This window comes from Diplotaxodon limnothrissa, linkage group LG15, assembly GCF_057381915.1.
Source record: "Diplotaxodon limnothrissa isolate DT_005_m linkage group LG15, D_limnothrissa_male_GT1.1, whole genome shotgun sequence".
Classification (NCBI taxonomy): Eukaryota; Metazoa; Chordata; class Actinopteri; order Cichliformes; family Cichlidae; genus Diplotaxodon; species Diplotaxodon limnothrissa.
The window spans coordinates 9,385,429-9,410,059 of NC_140610.1; the positions used below are offsets into that span (position 1 = coordinate 9,385,429).

Sequence of the window (24,631 nt, forward strand, 5' to 3'; positions counted from 1 at the left end):
GGGAGAAACGGCTGTAGGAGGAGGTCATGAAAGAGGTCCAATACTGAGTGTCTACAGCCATATGAAAAACATGGTGGAGACTCTGTCATGGGTTGGGGCTGCAATTCAATCAGTGTTGTTGGAGATTTCATCAAAACTGATGCAGCTGTGAGTGTTGAAATGTCAGATTTTGATCTACCATGCTCTAAGCTTAATTTTTTAGCATGCCAATGATCAAAGTGAAAGTCACTATTAAAGAGTCCACCACTGCATCTGTTGATACTATTGCTGTGTCTTTATTTAGGTTTGTGCTAAGTTACATAAGCATGACTACAGTATTTTGTGTGAACTTCAGTTGGCCCATGTGCATTTACTGTTTATTCTGCTGTGGGTAAAGCTGCCGAATTCAAAGGCAGCTAGCAGGCTTCTTTTTCAGAGTTCAAGTGCTTCTTCTTTTAGTGAGAGACCTTTCAACAGGATTTCTAAAGGTGAAAAGTGATATCGGGCATTAAGTGAGAGAGGAGAGATGATTCAGGTTTGCTTCCTTGCTCCCATGAGTTAAGCAACTTTAACAAAACAAAAAGAAAAACAGACAACAATCTTTCCACAGCAGGTCTGCACTGAGATTTCCTTAATCATTTGATATTTTTATAGTTCTTCTGGTTCACAAATCCTCTTTATATAAAAACCTCTTTAAATGTGTTGCTGCATAGTCAAAGGTCATTTTGTCAAATGCACCTGTGATATTGTTTTCTCCGCTGCATGTATGGGAAGGAAATTAGGCAGTGCTTTGTTTGACCTGGGCACAGAATAGTTTGGGTGGAACTTGACTGAAAGATCTGGGAGCTGATATCAGCTGAATTGGATCACTGCACATACATTGGCCAAGTGGTCTTGTGATGTGTGCTGGAATATAAACTGTTTGTATTAATTAATTTCTGCTATGATGTCACTTACACCACCAACCCATTTTAGTTTTGTGTCTAACAATTATTGTCTATAGGTGGGCTCTACATGTATTTGTATATTTAGCATTATAGCAGTGTTAAATTCAGAAACCCAGAATAACTCTGATTGGCTGTTTAAACACGCGTGAGCTGCCACGTGCAGCAAACTGTCCTGACCAATGACTGACTGTTTGGCTGTAGCGCCCTCTGTCTGCGAAAAATATTCACCTGTAACGTTAACAAATAAAGTAAAGATAATATGACACGATAAAATAATATAAAAATTCATATAGTATAGTGTCATTCATAATGAATGAGGCACACAACATTTGCTTCCGTGAGGCGATATTCACCTCCGATACCGCCGTAGTCGTGTATTTTGCGCAGGCATATTTTGAGAACCCTATTGGACCTTCGTCAAGCTGTTAAAGGACCTCAGGATGTCCATGCTCGCTGATCGTATGTATACTTGTTTCACTTTTTTAAAATATATATTTATTTTTTCTGACGTCGCATGACGCTACGTTTAGGTGGTTATTTTCGCACCCCCGGTCTACAAAATATGTCACATAGTTTCCTCCTGAAAACGCTCATTAGTTTGTAGAATTGTGTATTAAAGTATTCCGGTAGTTAGCATTAGCATTTTTAACAGCTGTCTGTGGACACGTGTTTTTTCTTTTGACTGCTTCCTAACGACAGTAACTCACTCATTTGTAGTTAGGTTTTGCTCTGGGGATGCAGAAGTTTATTAAAACATGCACTCTGTTAACTCTTTAATCGTAAGTTGTGGCAGAAAGCTCGCTGGAAGCATGGTTGGAGTGTAAAACTTCAATTGTGATCTCTCATAACTGTCAGGTTAGCTCCTGTCATGAACACACGCATAATGCATCCCGTCTTTGTTTTTATCGGTGTTAATCATATGTGCGTTGGCTCCATAAACCCAGTGTCAGTCAGGCGTATAGACCATTTAAAGTAGGAGACGATGTGACTGACTTGTTCTGGTTTCCTGTTATGTAACACTGTTGCTGCTGTTGTATGTTCAGCTCGTAGGAAGCTTAAGTGGTCTGTCGACCCCAGGAACAGCGCCTGGAGTAATGATGACTCCAAATTTGGCCAGAAGATGCTTGAGCGAATGGGGTGGTCCAAGGGAAAGGTAAGTAATGAAAGCGGTTAATATTGGTTTTTTTGGGGTTTTTTTTCCCTCAGAGACTGTACATTGGAAGAACTGGTGAGCATGTCTCATGTCTCTCTCTCTCCCCCCCCCCCCCTTTTTTTTTCCCTTTCTTTTTCAAATCTGAATTAAGGGTCTGGGGAGGAGTGAGCAAGGCTCAACTGACCATATCAAAGTGAAAGTTAAAAATGACAGCTATGGGCTTGGAGCAAATGCCAGCTGTGAGGTAAGCAAACGTTTAAAGCCCAGTTTCACGTTTGAATCAAATGAAGGCTTTTAAAAAGTCACATCTGTGTTGACCCTAACTACGTCATTTTGTTTTGCATGGTGTAATTTGAGATTTTTCGACTTTTACAAATCCTCATTAATTATTTAAGTTGTCATTTTAACCTGTCGTTTTTTAGTCACATTGTGTTGCCGTGTATGATTTTTCCACAGGATAAGTGGATTGCTCACCAAGATGATTTTAATGAGCTGCTTGCTCAACTGAACAGCTGCCATGGTCAAAACAGCAGCAGTGGTATGTACACGAAGCCCGATAAACCTTTATCAACTTTATACAACTAAATTTCTGAGCTGTGGGACTAATAAAGGCGATCATATCTTAATAAGACAAACTAATGAAAACTAATGAAGGCTGCTTGTCTTGTGTCATAGCAGCATGTCAAGTATACGATGATATCCTGGATGGCCAGGATATAGTGACTTCCTACATGTTCATAATTATATTTGGTTAGTTTTATAGTTCATTCTGCCATTGATCAACTATGTAGAGTACTATGCAAAAGTCTTGAGTAGAGCAGGGCGATATGGCCAAAAATATTTATCACGATATATATTTGAAAATTTGCGATAACGATATAACCGACGATATAATTGATGCGAGACAAAATACAACTCCACAACATTACTAGCGCAAAAAGACAACCTTCCATTTATTTTCACTTAAACAAGAAGCTGGTTTTTATGTACATTAAAGCTTTATAAAAATGTAACAGTGCAAATGCAAATTCCTTGCTGAAAGTTTAACCAAAAGGCATTTCCAGTAGAAATGGGCTGACATATCCTGAGCATAACCATGTATAATATCCACTGAAGTTAAAAAGAGGTGCTTTGCAACATTAAACTGCAGTGTGCAGTACGTATTTTTCGGACCATAAGGTGCACGGGATTATAAGGCACATTAAGCGAAACAAAGCAGTCAGATAAATCAAACTTTATTAAACTCATTCTTCTTGCTTCCTCCACTTCTGTACCATTGATTCATTAATGTTGAATTCTCTGGCAGCTGCTCTATTCCCATGTTGTTGCAGTATATTAATGACTAACCTCGTATTGTGGATGGATTATCTCAGTTGTTCTCCTGACTGAAGTTTGGTCCGTTTACAGCATCCTGCCATGCGATTGCATTTGTTTCTAACCATGAAGAACCTTCACGTTAACTTTTATAAGTGGAAAAGTGTTAGTGTTCGTCCTCCAGCTTCACTGTTTATGTTATGCTAACATAGCTGTGTCGCTAGCGATCACGTATCACATCATTATATACCAGCTAGCCCAACTTCAGTAACCCTACAAACGTCACTGCTGTTTAGTTTCCTGTCTTCATTTATGTTGGAAGTGATAGCAGAGCTGTACGTTTGAATTTTTTCAGAAATCTCTCAGTCAGAACGTGCTATATCATGCTTAGGTAACTAGCGAAACTAGCGAGCTAACTTCCGCTAGCTTCCTGCTAACTTCTAACTCCGTTAAATGTAATAACTTTTGTTTTCATGGATGCCTGGAAGTTAAACTTTATAGTTACACCTGGTAAAGCAGCAATGCTGATCGTTTTATTAAAGATGAAAGAATTTAGACAGTTTTTAACTCTAAGTGATGCTGCAGTGTTGTTTGACCTGAAGTATACGGAGTTTAGGACCCAGATTACTCCCAGATTTAAGAGCATCTTAGTCCGACAAATACGACAATAACAACGGCCGCTTGCATGTTCTGCAAAAAAATGTGCTTTGTTGTGTATCTGACGGACAAACACCAAACCAGTTCCACATCACTGAAGTTGCACCATTTTTACAAACCAATTCTGGTTCATCTGTTTCACTCAACAATCGGCCATGTGCGTATGAAAACAAAGGCACTGCGCATGCGCGTTTTACTCATATTCTATCGCGATATTTCATTTTCCTATCGTTGCCTAACATTATACCGGTATTACCGTGAACGGTATAATATGGCCCAGCCCTAGTCTTGAGTCATATATTTTACTAGGAAAATGGGAAATAGATGCATTCATTTATTGAAATGTTCAAACATGCATGGAAATACAGTATAAAATTCAACAACAGAGTTTATAGAATTCTGACTTTTAAAGTCAATATTTAGTATGACCACCTTTATTGTTCAACTCGCTTGAGCCGTTTTCTTGTCATTTCTTTAAAATTCTCCAGAAATCCTTTAGAACTATTGGTCAAGAGCACTTGATTATAAGACGGTGTGGCTCCTTGGAAGCAAAATGTAAAGAAATTAGGAATGGTTCAAGAGTTCTGCACAGTACTGAATGTTATATTGTAAAGCATGTAGTGTTGGTGCATGCTGGTGTTAAAAGAAATGCAAAACAAACTCATATTCAATAGTAACATTTCCAAAACAAGTGAAAACTTTTATCTGTTATCAAGCAACACAAAACTGCAAAAAAACAAAAAAAGTCTGTTTTGATCAATCAGCCCGTTGGACAGTAGAGGGTGCTACAGTGCAACATTTAGTTACTTAAAGGCAAGGCTATATTCACAGTAACCATTATCCTCAGTGCTGACAAAAACATGTTTACACTACCGGATGATGATACTAAATAACATTCTTCTAATTTTCTAACTCAATCTGGGTCATATTTCAACTTTTATCTTCAATTTTCTTCTTCTGTAGAAACTCCACCAAATGAGCAGAAAGGCTTCAGTTTGGAAGAAAAATCCAAGACATCCAAAAAGAGGGTCCACTACATGAAATTCACTAAAGGTGGGTTTATCATGAGGCGGCAATGGAGCGAGATGAACAGGAATAAATGTGCTAAGATATACGATGCTAAACACAGTTTTCTTGCTCTCTGCAGCAATTACCTGTCAAACTATATCCTATTTAAAAAACAATTAAAATGTCAGCCAGGAGGTCTGATTATATTCTTAACACAGCAGAAAGTTAGAAACGCATTGAGGATAATTAGTTCATTCTAACTGCAAGCAAAAATAATCCCCCCTGCTTTCTTATTTTGATGCCAATATACACCTGCATACCATCTACTCAGGGAGACGGACAGACAACCTCTTTGACCCTCGTTAAGCTTTGTGCTCGTCTCAGACCACAGGCTCTGATCAGAGCTCCGTCAGCCTGTCCTGGGTCAGCTGGCCTGGTGTGAGCACTAGGGGAGGTTATTTATAACTCTCCCCTCTCCTTTCATTGCTCTTTTACACGTCAGGAAGTTAAGATTTGCTGGTCAAGGCCAGAACACTGATAGGCGTAAGGAGGACTTTTGTGTTCTGGACCAAAATGGGTAACTGCTAGCCCATATTTTACTGCTGAGTCGCTGCATTTGGGCTTGCAGCATAGTTTCACGATCACACACCTACCTTCTTTGGTGAAATGATGAAACTGTGTGTTATTTTGTACTTGGATTATGTAGCTGATACAGATACTATTTTTGTTTTGTATGTTAGTGCACTCATTGATTGTAAACATGTCTAAATAATAATACAATAACAATAATTATTTGTCACTAGCTTAAAATCTACCTCATCAAGTCAGCATGCTCTGCAAAAACAAAATACCTCAACTTTTGCCTCACCTGGAAGAGCCTTCTACACTTTACGTCATTCAATAGCAGCTTCCTGCTTCCTGTTTGGGGCATCTGGCATCTCCATTTACTGGCCCCCCAAAAACAACAACCTCCCGTGACCTATTAGATGACCCATCCTGATAAAACACTGCCTCGGTCTCTCCCCCAGACCCTCTTGCCCTGTTTTTGTAGTCTTAATTTAGCAGGAGCCAAAAACGGACCCCTTTTTTTTTTTTTTTTTTTTTTTTTTGCGTGCGTGTTTCCTGACAGATGAGATTCACCTATACAAGAGACACGCAAAGCATAAAGTGTGGACTTGGCGGGATGATGATGATGATGCTGATGCTCAGTTTTTCTTGGTTCACTACAGATCAGAGTTAGATGCTGAGTGCTCGTACAGCCTTGTGTGAAGTTTAGTTTAGATTGAAACCTTTGTGACTCACCCATAAGCACCTTTGGCTCATTCTGTTTCCGCCTGCTTCCTGATCGCTTTACATTGTTATATACAGCGCACTGCCTTTTTAACCACATCTGCTTTTGAAATGTGAAATATGGCCAACTAAGTTTCTTATATGTTATTAGGCCTCATGAGTGTACAAGATAAAATTTAGTCCAATCTGGTTCTGGACAGTTATTTTATAAAATACTGTGCTGAAGCTTAGATTTAATTTGAGTAGGTTTACATCAACATCTGTATGGGAGAGGATGACTGTTAACACATAATTGGAATCGCACTGAGATGTCAAACTCATTTTACATCATGGGCCACATACAGTGAAGGTCCCCTCTCTGTAAGTGTAGAGAAATTTAACTACATGTGTAATAAAGGAGAAACCATCATTGAAGGAAAAAGACGAAAAATGCTGTCAGCACGAGTCTTTGTGCTTAAATTGTAAGAATTAAATGTGTAAAATACAGAAATCCACAACTCGGTTAGTTTGGTGTAGTTTGAATAGCCATGGGTGAGGTCCTCCACATTTTTTATTTTTTTTAAACTGTCCAGTGGACCGGAGCCTTTGTTGAACCCTGGGCTTGTTTGACTGCTCTGGACATTTTTTTAAATCTCTGATTTATCGTAGTGTGTCTTGTGTGCAAGTTCCATTGGCATAAATGCATGCCCCGGCCGTCTCTATAGTGGTCTCTGTTGTTGAAAATTTAAGTTTAATTTTGTCTCATTAGTCTGAACTGTTTCACACCAGTTTCTTGTTAAATGTGTCTTCTACATGTTTCTAGTGAACCTGCTGAAATGCTACTCTTATTCCCACCAGATGTTTATAAAATTTCAGAGGAAACTAAAGAGAAAATTTGCAGTTCATTGCATTTGGCATGTTGAGAAGGAAACCGTTTAGGGGGATTGCAGGTGCAATTATTGTAGCTGGACTCTTGAAGGAGAGTGCAGCTCTGTTGACCGTAGACCTTCAACTGTCTTTGGGAATATAACACCGTTTTAACATGTTGCTATACAAAGAGGTGGCAACCGTTGTCACGCAACAATAAAGGAGGCTGGTATTTCATGTTTGACTGTACGCAACTTATAATTTAATTGGAAACTTGAGACTCCCAGTTCTCAGTGGTCTGATAGGCGTTTATGGTCAGTGCACTTTGAACTAGAGAACTGTCATTTTTGACCTTTTTAAATTGAGAACATATTTATTGTTCTCTCTAAGTGGCAGGTGACAGTATTTTATGTATTGGGCACTTCCTCTTGACAGATCATCATTTTGTTTTCAGTTTATGGCGCAGATTAAAACCAAAGAGTTACCTGGCAACATATAACCTGTCACGGCTGTTTGCAAGTTTCCACCGACCGCTCTCCTCTCTGTGAAGCTGTTGCCAAGTTGAGGCTTGGATTTAGAGTTGTTAAGCTTGTTACATGAGAGGTTGAAAAGATCAGGTAATAGCTCTGTCATTGACTGTCAGCCTTTTCGTGATAGTTTCTCTGGTTGAATATTCCAACCTCATTTGAGCCATTTTAAAGTACATTGTTTATTTAGTCCAGTAGTTTTTTGCATCTAAAACACTTCACCACCGCGCAGCTTCAGTTGAATTAATTTTATTCTAAGATTGGACTACTTTTAGCTCTGTTTAGAGCAGTTATGCTTGTGAATTGTTTAAGTCAGGGGTGTCAAACATAAAGCCCAGGAGCCAGAATTGGCCTGGCAAAGCCTAGATTCCAGACCATTGGACAGCTTTGGAAAATATGAAAGAGGGCATAAATTTTGGACTTTTATCTGTATTTTCATAAGTTTGTCTTACCTACAAAGACCTCCCTCATGGGCATTCAAACGACACCAAAGTAATTAAGTAACAGATAAACAATTAAATAGCCAAAAAAAATGGATCTTTTCTGTTATTTTCTGGCCCTCAGTGTAAAATAAGTTTGACATCATTGGTTTAAACCATTTATCTGCAACTTTTGGCCCACCATTTCAAAACACTGGTGCACTCCATTTAACAGCTATTGATTCCATTTAGTCACTAATTGATTATGCCTTTGAAAAAACTCCTAGATAAAGATTCAGTTACTTATAACTATTATAACAGCTTATCTCCTCTTTCCAACAAACGGATCTAATAGTTTATCCGTACTCTTATCTAATGCTTGTTAGCCATAATTAAACATTTTTCCATTATGATCATTATTTCAATCATCTATGTTTTCTTTTTGGCTCTCAGTTTGTACTGCTTAACTTTTTTTGTACTCACATTTTGATTCAAAAGCAAGTTTAAGTTAAAATTCTTCCCGGGTCTTCCCCTCTCACTTCTGCCGAATTGCCCCATTCTTGAGAATTGGCTTGGCTTGGTCTATAACCAGACACTGAGCTCAGTGCATTCCTGCAGTACTGCTGTAAAAACATTGTGGCCACAGCATCATCAGTACCTCTCCCTTTTAGTGCAGGTCTCCTCCCGACTCTCCCTTTCTTTTTTTCCTTTTTTTTTTTTTTTTTTTTTTTTTTAATATTGATATCCTGTTCATGCTGGCTCTCTCTCTGCCAGCGCTGAGGATTGATGGCCTTTGTTTGTGGGGAAAGGCACCAAAATCTCCACTGCTTAGGTCCAGGGCCCACAGCATAAACCAGTAACCCAGTTTTAATTGCTACCTCCATCTATCACCTGTCAGGGCAGCAAGGGTGGTTGATGCGGAATTTAACTACAGCTCTCCATCGGCTACTCTGTGTTGGCTTCGTTCCAGCTTTTGGGCTTTTAATTAAACATGTTTTTGCATCACGGCCAAAGTGAATTGATGGAGCCTAACAGACCGTGTGAATTGCATGTATATATGCTGAGGACCTCCCGTTCTAATTTCACTGACAGTGTTTTCTGTTCACTGGAGCTTCTGTAAGTCTCTACTGATAATTGTCGTTTCATCTGTGACCTTGGAAACCGCAAACCTTTTCCACTGCATGTGGGCAGTACCCACGCTTCATCCCATTTAAGTGTATTCATCCAACTTTAAACGCATAGTGGGAAAAACTAGGATTTTTCTTTTTTTAATCAGAACGTTGTTATTTGCACTTTCACCTGAAAGCCTGACAATTTTGACAGGCACTTCCTCATCCAAACAGTAGAAAGGTCAAATTGGATATAATTTTTGTCTGACCGGAGTTCACTAGATGACAACCACCACAGCAAACACCCCCCCACCCCACCCACCCCCACCGTCCTTTCCATTTATTTTACTTTTCATCGGACTTTCTTGGTTTTGCTGCTTAGACCTTGTATGTGCAGGGACTTTCAAAGCCAAGGGCAGGGGAGATAGAGGTTTAAAAGCAATAAATAACCAAATGTTATCAGAGCCCCGCTGAAGGAAGAGGATGCAGCTGCATGAACAGGACCCAGGCTTGAGACAAGCCACTGTGTGCTTCAGGAGTCTTTGAGGACCCGCTTGAAAAGGGGAATCCGGAGGCGTGGCGTAGCAGACCTTTTCGTCCAGTTTATTTTTCTTTACCGTTTTATCCCTGCAAAAAGAATACAGCCCCCCACCACCCCTACCCTGTTTCTTTTATTTACTCAGTGACCACCTTCTGCTCACCCCCAACACACAAACACACATAAGGTACTCAGCTGCAATATTTAAAGGTTTGCCTGGAAAAAAGAGAAACAATAAACAATGTTCTTTAAGAAAAAAAAAGCGTGCATGTTGTTGAAAATGGGACTGTGAATCAATTTTTATCACCTTTTAATTCATAAGGTGGTCTTTTTATTCCGAGTCGCAGCACAAAAGTTTTCCAGCCTGGTGTTAATGATTTGTACATATTCTTTTCTGCTTATTACTCTTTCAGGAAAGGATCTATCCAGTCGTAGTGAAACAGATCTTAACTGTATCTTTGGGAAGAGGGCTAAATCAGCAAAAGTCCAAGATCAGGTAAGAGATTACACCTATTTACATCATTCAGAATTAGAAAAAAAGTTGTTTTGAGACTTCAATATTATAATTTATAAAAACATTAGTTTTTATTTTTATTAATCAAATCCACTTAGTTTAACAAGTTAAAAACAAACTGTCCTGTGGCTTCGCACAAAAGCTTTGTAGATAGTAATTCTAATCCAGTGGGTGCGTTCCTAAAATATTAGTGCAAGGGCACAGGACTCTGATCTTCCTTAACCCCGTCAAAGTCAAGCGTGCAGTCCAGCAGGAGATGCCGCACCACTGGCCCAGCTGGCTTGCACTTATCTGTGTCTCCTTGGTAATTCCAAATGATTATTGGTTGCTGATGCTTCCTTCCATCGGTAACTCTGGTATCATCTGGTCCTTCTGCTTCTGCGGGGTACGGCTCCTTGAGCAGCCCGTGGCCCTAGATTAGCCGTGTCACAGCATGCAGCTTTAACACCTCTAACAGGCCACCGATGGCAGCAAGAGCGCCTAAATCCAGTTAAGGGATTTGCACTCTTACCCCCTACTCCTCTCCCTCGCACTCCTGCTTTGCTGTACTTCTGTCTCGAAGCGTCACATCAGCTAGTTAAGAGTGCCAGCGGGCATTATTAAAGGAACATCAAAATTGCAGTGAGGTGTGCAGAAATCTGAAATGATGACGCTTGCAAAAAAAAGTTTCTTTTTTGCTCTTGGCATTGGTGGGCCCATCACTTCAAACGTCACTTTGCCATTTGGCGTTATGGTAGGTCTCATGCTTTTGGAACATGGCTTACAGGCTCCTGCGGGTCAGAGTTGTATTTCGAATCCAGTAAGAACCTTTAGCTTACATATCAAAAGCAAAATGTTATTTATGAAATTTGCCTGCATCATCTTTCTATTGATTTTTAAATAAGTTGTCAAGCTGTTTTAATCAGAAAATCAGCTCAAGTGTTTATCTGTGGAGTTATATGAAGCCGTACTTATTCAAACTCACATCAAAGATGTCATTTATTGAAATGAAAGACAGATGAGTGAATTATATAGTTAAAAATACATGTACATAAAAGATGCTATTAAAAATGATCTAAGCTGATTAATAGAACAGATTTACATGCACAGAAGAACTGGAAATTATTAAGCACCCACATAACTTGTACTTTTTATTATTTTATTATGAAAAAAATAACACATTTAAAAATGTGCAATAAAAACTTTTTTTTGTTGTTCTTAGAACTTTTACTGGCCCAGTAGAGGGCCAGAAGAACAATAACATATCTAGCTTTTGGACTCCAAGGCCCAGAAAAAGCCTCTTGCTGGCTTCTTGTGTTTATCTCGAGCATTTGGCTTGAAGAAATTGGCATCTTAAATATCCATAAATTGTACAAAATCCACCCTGCCCTATTCCCCCAGCAGGTGCTGAGCCATAGCATCACAATGGCAGCTGCTCCCCAGCTGATTAACACTGGAAATGCAAGCAATACACACCATATTTTTTCCCTCTCTAAACATTTGGTTATGGGTTGTTATTTTACAGCCAGGAGGGACACCATTGACCATATCGAAAACACTCAACACAATTACAATGCTTTCCCATGAGGCCTTGTGTTGAAACCCAGCAACATCTGAGGTTGCTGGAAAAGAGGCAAAGAGGGTGATGGACCAATCGAGCTCTAGGCATTTTGCCGAATCTCCTGCGAGAGTGAAGGCGACGCTGCCAGTGACCCTCAGCTCACACTGATCTGTGCTTACATTTAACTGCTGTTGCTGCAAAAGTATAATATATGCTTGCAGTAATCTCAATGCCCCATGGAGTTGTAACCCTTAGTAGCGACGAGCTTTGGCTTGATGGTGTAGTTGATTTGTAGTGGCTTGCAGAAGCCACTGCCACCGGTCGCATTATATCACATATCTGCATCGTGACAAGGTGAGGCCAAGAGACTTTGACCAAATCTGGATCGGCTTCTCCAGACCTGCCCTCCTTCCCCCTCATGAATCTTCCAGCACAATCACACCCACTGCTGTCTCTCCGGCCTCCTTTCCACCAGTTCCTCACTGCTGGTGTTTTCCTTCCTTTGCAGTGATGTGCTTCCTGCTCACCTCTTATCGCGGCTCACAACCCTCCCTGAAGTGCAGACAAGCGCATGCGCACACGCACAAACACGCAGACACACACACACACACAGTGTGTACACATTCAGCTGTCCCAGATGCCTCTATTCATCAAAGATGAGAATGTATTGGAAACAGTATATGAGAATATTTTAATTGGTTACTTACAGGGAGCAGTAGCTCTATTCCTTTAGTGTTAATATTAAATGTAAATATCTTGTTCAGAGGGTAGAGCTCTGTTTAAGGTAAAAATTTATCTTCCAGGTTAAGAATGTATTTCTTTTAAAGCTGTACATAATGAAAAATCTGCATCATTTTTTTTTTTCTTTTGCAATTTTTTTTACTGTTATTTTTGATATTTAAAAAAAAATGAGAAATGCACATGAAAGCTTAAAGGAAACTCATACTGACCCTGTTTCCTGGCATAGTTCAGCAGATATTTGATCAGACCGTGATTAAACAAGCATTTTTGTGTCAACTTTAATTAACTGACAAGTGATTATCTGTGATTAAGTATGCTGACATATGGGATATCATAGTGAAATGCACATTCCTCCCTCCTTTCTTACAGTGTATGATAGAGCAGGGATTAGAAGCACTGTTTGATTTTTTTTTTCTTTTAATTGCATGTACAAACATGTAGTTGAGCATGATTGTAACCTAATTTTACTCGTGCAAGAGTATTTCCTAAGATCGTGTTCTTAGAGAATCTCCCATGTCATCCATAACCAGTTTTTATGTAGCCACATGAAAATATGTGCTTAAAAAAAACAAAACAACCTTATTTACTCTGCCTTACTGTGAGGGTTGCGGCGTAGCACCTGTCTATCTACTTACCTCTCGGTTATCCATCACCCATCCCACGCTAGCAACCCGCCTCCATCTCCTGCCTCCTCCTTGTGCCCCTCGGTACAATTACTCACCGCATGACAAATGACAGGCGCTCTCTGCCGAGATATCAAAAAAGCCCCGGCCACTTTTAAATGAAGGCACTTTGGCAGCGCCCTGCTCCCCGTTCTTATCGGCAGGCAAGCAGTGCCCCTGGCCGTCTTGCGTCCCGCTCTCCTTCCTCCCCCCTCCTTCTCCACCACCCCTGCTCTCTGTGCCCTCCTCTGGGGGTTTAGTTAGGGGAGCCACATGGAGGGCCAGCCCAGCTTGATTTATCTCCCTTGCCCCTCTGCCCAGCCACTCAGGCAGGCCGAAAGAGCCAACGAGGCTCCAACGGGCCTCAACTCGAAACCCCGGCATTAGCTGAAATAAACCATTCTGCCGCCCAGTGAAAAATGTCCTCTGATTGGCTAATTAATCAGTCAAAGGGGAGCGACGCGGCTTGTGACTTGAGGGACCCAAGCGGGCGACCGCAGAGGGCCTGCTGATAAATAGACTCCCCGCCGATTCATACATCAACAAAAGTTAGTCATTTTTTAAAGCCGCCAGCTCAGTTGAAAGGTGGAAACAAGCCATAGTTTTATTTTTCCACCTACATTTCCTTCTTCCTTTCTCTTTTTAAGGGAGTGGGTGGTGGCGGTAGTAGTAGTAGTAGTAGTAGTAGTAATAACAATAATAATAATAGTTATGATTTGATGCATTTTTAAAACCACTACTAGTTTAAAATTAAAGGGAATGAGATTTATTATCATTATTATTTTTTTAGTATTTTAATCTTTCATATACTAAAGTTAAGACGCGCAGCATGATGGAAAAGTTTGGTGCTTGAGTTTTCAATTTACCAGTTTTGAAAACTAAAAGCTTGGCTGGTAGTCATAAGAAAAAAGAAACATCTAAAGATTACGGTTTTATATTAACCGTTATGACCACTACAGACATGACAGTTGTTCCAACATCAATCCATTCATTAGTTCTGTACTCCCTAAAAGTGTCAGGGAAGAAAAATGGTGGCGAATAATTTAGTGCGATCCTTGTTTTGACGTCTGACTCTCCAGTCAGACAGTAGGCATGGTGCGCCCTGTTCTTGGGTCAGCGCGACCCCTGCGGCCTCTCCCACTCCCACTCGTGCTCCGGCACAAAGGGCCGAGGATCGAGCGTCATCGGGCGGCACCTGTTGCAAGTGTTTCCTGCCCACGCGTTGTCCACATGAAGGATCGCGCTTCAGCAGGGGCTCCCCCGATACTGCCGTGTTAAGGAATATGGGGCAGGGGTGACACGGGTGGCTCTTGAGCATTTGGAAGATGCGATGCCGAAGTGCCAGGGGGGTCGGACGAAACTTTGCTGATGGCGCAGAAGCAGGATTTCTTTTCAGGACCTTTTTTTATTTTATTTTAAAATATAAATCTATTATGCTTTACAGCTTGGTACTGAGGCCAGTGGAGAGTAAAGTGAGTTAAAAATGACCAGGAAATGTGGATGCTTGGTCATAGAAAAAGCCAGAGTACCAGCTGTACTTACGGCATGTAAGCAAACTGAGAAGTTATCTTTCATATCATGTAATTTAAAGAGACTATGTATAGGCCATTGTATTGTAAAAATGACATTGTAAATAGAAATACAACCCCAAAAGTCAAGGTTTTTTTTTTTTTTTTTTGGCTCACTTTTCCATTAATATGCAGAACTCAAATGTTGAAAGGGGATGCCGGTGTAAACGTGCATTGTCGCAGTGTGTTTGCCGCAGTTTTAAACAGGGCGGTGCATTCGCGCAGGCTGCAGGGCTCATTGTGAAGCTGGAGAGCTCTAATACATTCTCAGATAACATCTAATTGCTTCGAGCAAAGCATTGCCTTTCTTGAGCATTTTTGTTGACAGGCCCTTTTACACGACCGCCGAAAATATCAAGGCCCGCCAAATCCCCCCCCCCCCCAAATCCCTAAAAGACACACACACATCGCATTTGCCACTTTACCTCCCTGGCAGTTGTGTGGATTGCTCTCATGCCAGCTCGCTGACACTTGCAGATTAGCGTGGGACACAAAAAAAAAAGGAAAAGAAAAGAGGGTGTCTGTCTCTTAGTTACAGCCCAAGCTAGAATACATGAGAGCAGGGTAATTACCGCCTGGTAAAGCTAACCGCCCAAAGATTTCCAGCTCTCTCGGCTGTTTACAGCCGCAGACTACCGTTTAATCACTGACTCTTTAATCTAATAAATCACAGCTGGGAAAAATAATCACGGTCTGTTCTCTCCCCCGGCTTGGGATTGGGATGGGGGGGGGAGTACCCCAATGTTCGTGATGGGGGCATTGTCAGCAAGCGTTTGCAATGTTAAACAAGCACAGGGCAGTCATGCTGCATGCATAATGTTGTCTTCATTTGTTACTTATGATAAACGTTCTCGCACCAGGCACAAAGTGTAATTTTTCAAACCCATTTTAATGCGTTTTGCCTCAACTGCACACTGAGGCTATGCGTTAAGCAAAGTATTGCTTTGTGGAAGCTTCATACCGTGTGTGGCATTTGATGTGTGTACACTTCATCATTTTATTTACTTTCTTTTTTTGTTGTTTTAAAATTTACTTTGTGTAGGCCACATTTATACAGAACAAGGATTCATGAAAGAATGACACTGAAGGCAGCATCAGTACTTAAAGTGGCCAACTGAAACATTTACCTATTTCCCAGGAAATAAAGTATCAATCTATTTTTTTCCCCTTTTCCCGTGTCCACCCACATCAGGCTCATGAAGGATGGGGCTGCTGGACTTGCGTGTTCATCAGGGAGAGACAGCTGGCTAATCAGGGCCTGATCCATAGACCTTGAGTATCACCAAATTTATTATTGTGGCAGAACAATGAGGGCACACTCGTGCAATTACAGACCCGACCAATATTGGCTAGAAATTTATTGAAGAAAAAAAAAAGCAAGTAATGCAAACAGGCAGTTTTTTTTTTTTTATTATTTATTTATTTTTTAGGAAAATAAATGAGCAACTGGAGCATTGTCAAATCCTAATTAACATGAGTTGGAAGGCGTGTTGTGTCTGCAAAACTATTCACATTCACCCGGTTTTTAATGACTTTTAGAAATCAAATACAGGTAAACTTTGTAACTTCCCCCAGGTTTAACGTGCATGTTGGTATATGCATTTTCTAAACTTTTTTTTTATTTTTATTTTTTAAAGAAACTGTGGTTCTGTTATTACTAGGGCTGGGCCATATTATACCGTTCACGGTAATACCGGTATAATGTTAGGCAACGATAGGAAAATGAAATATCGCGATAGAATATGAGTAAAACGCGCATGCGCAGTGCCTTTGTTTTCATACGCACATGGCCGATTGTTGAGTGAAACAGATGAACCAGAATTGGTTTGTAAAAATGGTGCAACTTCAGTGATGTGGAACTGGTTTGGTGTTTGTCCGTCAGATACACAACAAAGCACATTTTTTTGCAGAACATGCAAGCGGCCGTCGTTATTGTCGTATTTGTCGGACTAAGATGCTCTTAAATCTGGGAGTAATCTGGGTCCTAAACTCAGTACACTTCAGGTCAAACAAACACTGCAGCATCACTGAGAGTTAACTGTCTAAATTCTTTCATCTTTAATAAAACGATCAGCATTGCTGCTTTACCAGGTGTAACAATTCAGTTTAACTTCCAGGCATCCATGAAAACAAAATTTATTACATTTAACGGAGTTAGAAGTTAGCAGGAAGCTAGCGGAAGTTAGCTCGCTAGTTTCGCTAGTTACCTAAGCATGATATAGCATGTTCTGACTGAGAGATTTCTGAAAAAATTCAAACGTACAGCTCTGCTATCACTTCCAACATAAATGAAGGCAGGAAACTAAACAGCAGTGACGTTTGTAGGGTTACTGAAGTTGGGCTAGCTGGTATATAATGATGTGCTACGTGATCGCTAGCGACACAGCTATGTTAGCATAACATAAACAGTGAAGCTGGAGGATGAACACTAAGGTTCCTCATGGTTAGAGACAAATGCAATCGCATGGCAGGATGCTGTAAACGGACCAAACGTCAGTCAGGAGAACAACTGAGATAATCCATCCACAATACAAGGCTAGTCATTAATATACTGCAACAACATGGGAATAATCAGAATCAGAATCAGAATACTTTATTGATCCCTGGGGGAAATTATTTTTTGTTACAGTGCTCCATTTTAAACCAACATTAAGACAAGACAGAATAGAGCAGCTGCCAGAGAATTCAACATCAATGAATCAATGGTACAGAAGTGGAGGAAGCAAGAAGAATGAGTTTAATAAAGTTTGATTTATCTAACTGCTTTGTTTAGCTCAATGTGCCTTATGGTCCAAAAAATACGTACTGCACACTACAGTTAATGTTGCAAAGCACCTCTTTTTAACTTCAGTGGATATTATATATGGTTATGCTCAGGATATGTCAGCCCATTTCTACTGGAAATGCCTTTTGGTTAAACTTTCAGCAAGGAATTTGCATTTGCACTGTTACATTTTTATAAAGCTTTAATGTACATAAAAACCAGCTTCTTGTTTAAGTGAAAATTAATGGAAGGTTGTCTTTTTGCGCTAGTAATGTTGTGGAGTATTTTGTCTCGCATCAATTATATCGTCAGTTATATCGTTATCGCAAATTTTCAAATGTATATCGTGATAAATATTTTTGGCCATATCGCCCTGCTCTAGTTATTACATATATTATTACATATATTTACTAGACCTGTGTTTGAATTTGAGTAGATGGATTTGCAGTATTTCTCTTTTTTTCCACAAAAATGCACCGCGTTCGTGTGTACACATTACATGGCAAGTTTAGATCCAGAAAATTCTGAATTTCATGTTGATTTTTTTTGCAACACACTCTCTGTGTAATGACCTTTACTCTACTCCTGACTGCTAGCACCCTCAAGTCCTATAGTTACTGAGATCCTTTGATCTGGTTGACTGCCTGTAAAATCTGGCTCATTTTAAAGTTTGATCAGATTTTTACACCTGAACATTTTCCCTACATTCAACAAGGTGACTATTACAACCAATCGATCACTTACTACCTAACATATCTTGCACTTGGCAAAAATCCTTAATTTAAGATGTTACTTGAGCTGTTGTCCTGGAACTTTTGGTTTCTCTTTAGAAGTAGGCAGACATAAAGTAACCCAGCTTGCTCTGCAAAGCCGTTAGAGCAAATTAGTAATAAATGAACTGAACATCGTTCTGTTTCTTTTTGCTACATTTTGCTGGGGAGAAAAGTTTTGCATGCACTCTGGTGAACCCTTTCCATCATCTCTCTGCTGGCTTGATTGACTCTCCCACTGAATGTGTTGGCCTCGGTATCCTGGCACCTCTGCCACATGTCTTACCATCGGCTTTCCAGTGACTACATTACCAAGAAGAGATAGAACTGGAGTGTCTTGAAGGAGACGGCCTGTTGAATGTCTTCCCACCCTCTCCTTTTCTCTGGGACCCTCTGTGGACCCTCCCTGTGTTCCCTGCCCAGCCCCCGCCAGAGGAGAGAGCGGAGCAGGAAGGGCCCGATAGCCAGCCAGGCCGCTCCTCTGCTGAAGGAGCCTTATCTCAGAACTGCACACAGTGCATTGAGTGCATCCTTTTCCTGGGGTTCTGCATCTGGGAGAAGAGGAGGAGAAGGAGTAGACATGGCTTGATATAGGTGTGTTCTACAGCACAGGCTTATTTATTTGTTTATTTATTTAAGTCATTCTTCTAGTCCCAGCAATTATAAATTTGTACATTTGGTACATCCTTATGCAAAGGATAGCTTAGTATGTATATGCTAAGTAAAAAACATTATTCGTGTTTATTGGTGAATCTAAACTAACCACTGTCAAAAGGAAAAATATCAAAAAGAAATGACATTCTCTTTTGGATGATTTTAATAAATCATTTTATGCATACACATTTATAACTTGTAGCCTTAGTGAAAAAGTTATATGCTCTCAATTTTCACTATTGCAGGTGTTGTGGCCAGTAAAATTAAATCAAATTGTTAAGTTACATGATGCGTCCTATTTTCCTCCCTTCTATACCAGTGGAATAATTGGCCGTAAGTATTCAGTGTATTCTCATTTAAAAATAAACATTTTAGGTTTTTTTTTTTTTTTTTTTAATGACAGTATTTTAAAATGTAGAGACAGATAAAATGATATAAAAAGGAGAATCATGGAGTAGCTCACAATGCTATGACAATACATTTCATGTGACAAAAACTCCCACAATACAGTGATTATGTGATACTTGGTACCTTATAATACAGCTTTTATATCTGTGTAAATGAAGGAAAAGATGCCTTTAAAAGATTAAGTTTTTGTTTTTTTAAAAATTGTCTATATTGTGCTTTTTTTATGTTCTTTTTCGCAAGGATTTCTTTTCAAGTTCCGTCATCGTCGCTGGAATTTTGTCAACTTCTGCCACTAAATATGGGAAGCTTTACCATAATAACTCACGAAGCAGCCACCATTCTTGCTGCTAGTATACCATTAATCTTATTGCAACAACAAGGTTTACAGTGTACTGTGAAATCCTAATTTTTTTTATTTTCATTTTTTTTTTAAAAAGAAGAAGCAGCTTTTTTGTAGTTTTGGGTCTGTACCATATGCCGTAAAGCAGAAGAAATTACTAACGAATAGAAGACACACCTGGATATGGGGAAACAAGATCCCAAACATTACTGCAGAGTAGTTTCTTAGTAACATGTTGCCCTCAACACTCCACGCCAAGAAAAATCTCCAGGGCTGCTAGTAATGCTGACTGGAGCTGTAGGTTTATCCCCATACTGTATGTGTGTCCAGCCTGTGCTCAGCACAGCACTTCTGCTCCTGTCAGATGAGCGTCTAATGGAGATCCCCAGGCAGTGAGGATGAACCACATACCAAGCTCAAGCCACCTTTCCCTGATGATGAAGATGTTCTTCGCTCAGTCACTCTCCCCTCATTCTTCCCAGCTCTTTCACCCTCCCTCTCCCTCCTGAGAGTAATTTCACAGGCAGTTCTAAAGTGGCCCCCAGCCGTCTTCCCAAATCCCAGTTACATGTTGTTTGGCGATGTCAGCTCAAAGCTCCATCTCCACTCTCCCAAGCAGAGAGGATGCCATTGTGCAGTAACGGGGAGTATAGATTTTCTCAGGGAAGTTGAAAAGTTTTGTATAATGGCACCTCACCTGAAGGGCCTCATTCCCCTTGTTAGAAGTTCTTTGTAGTCAGGGTGGAAAACTTTGTCCATTTGAACACCTGCGTTGTCATTTAGCCTCAGTCACGTTTTTTCATATCATCTGATTTCGTTGTTTTGTAGATGCGATTGTGTTATGTAACACTCTGATATCCTCACAGCAAAACATTCTCGTTCTGATAAAAATCTTGTTCATAAGTTGCAGCCTTTCTTGCTCTTCAGACATTTTTTACCACATGAATCGGTGTATCAGACCACAAAGACAATAGCGTTTCCCTTGATGAAACTATATTGACTATGAAAAGCCTTTTAGTTGGCTAAGACTAATTGCTTTTAGGGGCTCACTGAAGTCCTTGGTGACTGGTTTAAAGAAAGGGGAAAAAAAACACTTTTACATGCAGTAACATACAGCACATCATCCCTACACAAGACCAAAGCCACATCTAGTAACTTCACTCTACATTAAAGGCCTTTTTAAGTCCCAGAACATACATGCATTGTTTTACCCGAACATTAGTTAGCATATCTGCCTGAATCACTGCCGAGGGTCAGAGTAGTGTAATCATAATGTAAAAGCTTAAAGGCCAAAACCACGAGGTGACTCGACACAACAGTGTTTTCAATTTATCTCTAATCTGTAGGGTTTGAAAAATGCCATCTAATAATTCACCATCTCCGAGGTAATATGGAAAGGCTATATTGTTTGGTGTGATCCTCAAGAGGAGCTTCTGTATTCTTCTGAACAAATCATTATGCATTGAGTAGGCCATTAGGAAAATGAAGACAAATGGCTCACAGGGGTGAGGTGACAAATTGTTCATGCTGTGGAGTTAAAATCTGGAGTGTAGTTGTTCCTCACAGTTGTAAAGTTGTCCTCTTTTAATGTGGAGCCTAAAGGTCGGCAGAATGAGTCTTAACTGCCCTACTTTTTAACCTTTCCGATCAACGTGGGGACGATGACTGATGCGAGCACCTCTCACTTAATTTCAGAATTAAACTAATGATGCATCTTAGTGGCAGGCACATACAGGTGCACTACATCGCCAATGAGTCGGCTGAAGTTGTTTGAATCTTTTTGAAATACCACTGTGACATTTAGTAAACGCAAAAATCTACATTCACTTAGTCTTCTTATCGACAGTTTTTCCAACACCACAATACAGCGATTTAAAAAAATATTTATCATATGCTGGCATTGTTGGCTTAATTGGGTATAAGGTCTAGAATTTTTAAAGTCTTTACTTGTAAAACAAAGGTTAATAATAATAACGCAAAGCATGAGTTATTCTGTGCATTAATAAGTGTGCAACACGCATGATGCTGACAAAGAGCTTTGTACACACTTGCGCAACACACAAACATTTTGTTAGCGTGGAAGTGTTACATTGTGAGTGAAAAGACAAAGTTTGTCAAAGTAGACCACTGGAGACCACCAGGAAAACATTTGTAACAATAAACCTAAACAGACACTTAAATCACCCTCAGCCAGCCGATCAGTGACATTTTAAAGAAACGAACAAAGAGAAAGTGGCTAAAGCTACGCAGAGCCAGCCACGAGCTCGCAGCCTCAGTATGAGCAAAGGATCAATGTTAGGAGGGAAATTATGCAACAATTACAAAATAGAAGATGATTTTTGGACTGTTGAATTTAGAAACATACTAGAAAATAATGGAAGTACCTGAAATTCTTTATTGTGAGCCATCACTGATGGGTGACTGTTTAAGAAGCTAACTGTGACAAACACCCACAGCTGGATTGATGGATTTATGAAGATTATTAATGACTGGGTGATAAATGTGGTTCAGTGCTTATTTTAAGGCTTTAACAACTATTGTTAAATTAGCATCCTGTTGTGTGCTCTTTCTTTTCACTCACTGAAGTCTGCCGTGGTAATTTTTACATGTTGATTGACGACCACTTAAGCCCCCCCTCGCTCTACCATTGGTTGTTGTCTTTATCTGTGTAGATTCTCAAAGTGATGCATCAAAGCCTGACTCTGCCTTCTTACTCGTGTCTTTGTGGTTTAGGAGAGCAACAGCAGTGACTCGCAGGGTGAGGCGGAGGATGGCGTGAATCCTGATCCTTCTGACCAGGACCCAGAAGCCATCACTAAGACTGTCACGAGTACTCTCACTATGCAGGAGTACTTTGCACAGCGTATGGCTCAGCTGAAAAAGGCTCGTGGGGCCCAGAATGCAGATACTCCTGAGACATCAAATGCATCTGAGGAAGTCTGTCTCAACCACAACAGCAATGATGATACAGAAGAGCCCAAAAAGAAGAAAAAGAAGAAGAAGAAAAAGGCTGCAGAAGAGCAGTGTAGCACACCCGCTGCAGTAGTGGACAAAGAGGATCAAGAGAAAGAACGTTCAAAGAAAAAGAGAAAAATGGCAGAAAGTGAAGAAGTAGTAAATGAAAACTGTAGCTCCACCTGTAGCACTGAGTGTGAAGAATTACAAACCAAGAAGAAAAAGCTTAAAAAACACAGTGAGCAAAGTGAGCTACTAAATGGACACGAGCCCGCAGAGGATGAAACGCTAGATTTAAATACAGTGCAGAAAAAGAAGAAGAAGCGCAGAGATGAGGTGGACAGTGTAGCAACAGAAGACGGGAAGGAAGAGCTGGTGGAAAAGAAATCCAAAAAGAAAAAGAAAAGGAAGCATCAAGAGCAGGGTTTACATTAGGGCAGGGTGACTCAGTACTGCACTATTCTCCTGACTCCTAAGGGGGTACTTGTATTATGAAATTAAATGCCTTGTATATACACACCATAATAATCTGTTAAAGCATCCATTGATGCTGGTTTTTTCTTATTATTATTCTTTAGATAGTGACTGTAGAAAAAACTGATAGGGAGTGTTTGTCACTGGAAAAAACCTTGAAGCAGCCTATAAAAAGCCTCAACCTTGCACTGGTGGCCTCTGGAACACACTGCTGTAGGAGGAGATAGTATGGACATCTTGCTGACAGTGAGATGAGAATAAAAACACCACTATCATGGCTCAACAGGAAATACAAACTAGGAAAAAGGTCTGGAGCTTCCCATAAAACCCCCAACATGTTTTACCACCAGTGTTCAAGTCAGAAGGGTACACCTGGACTAGCCATTTTCCTGTTTCCAATCTTTAGCAAAGTTAGCCTCATATTTACTGCTCAGATATTAAAGTGGGATACACATACAGCTATGTTTAAAAATGTATTTAATATAGAGAGAAGTTGACATGACTGTCGTCTAATCCCTTTTTAAAATAAAAATAATATTTAGATGATACACGTGCTTCATTCTATGAATTCTCTTGCCCAATGAATTAAAATGAGTAGAATCGCCCACATTTCCTATGATAAAAATGCATTTTTTGGAAAATATAATTTTGTATATTACCATCTTATATGTAAATGCATTACTATTTGCCCATTTTCACAGTGGTTTATTTTTTTCCCACCACTTTTGATGCCCCTTTATTTTATTAAAGTGACTCAGACAGCTTCTGTCAGCTTTACAAAATGAAACGGAAACATGTTTTCTCTTTGATGTCACATGGCTGATGTACTTTGATAATGCTTTGGCAGATATATGAAAGAATTCTTGACTATTGAGTTCTACAGAAGTGTTTGTTTTTTTTTTTTTTTTTTAATAAATCCAAATGTCCATCACCCTTTGAATGTGTCCCTTTTTTTTTCTCCATAGGTCAAGAGAAATGTTGTGCAAAAGTATTGAGACACCTCTGATTTCTTTGTTTTGCTTCCAATGAGTTAAACTCTTTTCTTCTTACTTTTTTAAGTGCTCTTGAGCAATAGTCCTCCAGGCAAAGCTTTTCTTTGGCTGCTCTTCCACTTGGTTTCAGTCCAATACTTGTACCTGACCATTTTCAGAGGATTGTATTTATTAGTGTATGTATAATGTGTATGTAAATTCACCCCCTCCCCTGGCCATTTATTAACCACTTATTACTGACCTATGAATCACTCAGCCATAAAAAAAAAACTTGCATGGTGAACCAGAGCTTCTACACATAAGATATAACTTGATAAAGAACCAATTTTGAATTGGATGATTACCGGCAGCTTGTGGTAAGAACATACTTTGTTCCCATTTCTTTAGTGGAATCTAATGAAAAATGACACTGTTTGACAAGCATAAAGTAATAGTTTTGTACCAACAAGGTGATTCCCTGAA

The 24,631-nt window shown here is 39.8% G+C and overlaps 1 protein-coding gene across 1 annotated transcript; it reads left to right on the forward strand.

Moving 5' to 3' along the window:
* Positions 1–1,366: 1,366 nt before the first annotated feature.
* On the forward strand, positions 1,367–23,775 carry pinx1 (PIN2 (TERF1) interacting telomerase inhibitor 1). Its single transcript, XM_085372413.1, has 7 exons — positions 1,367–1,385; positions 1,970–2,079; positions 2,231–2,323; positions 2,536–2,617; positions 5,014–5,103; positions 10,201–10,283; positions 22,482–23,775. The coding sequence occupies exons 1-7, from the start codon at positions 1,367–1,369 to the stop codon at positions 23,136–23,138; spliced, it is 1,134 nt and encodes a 377-aa protein (XP_085228539.1). The 3' UTR covers positions 23,139–23,775.
* Positions 23,776–24,631: the final 856 nt, after the last annotated feature.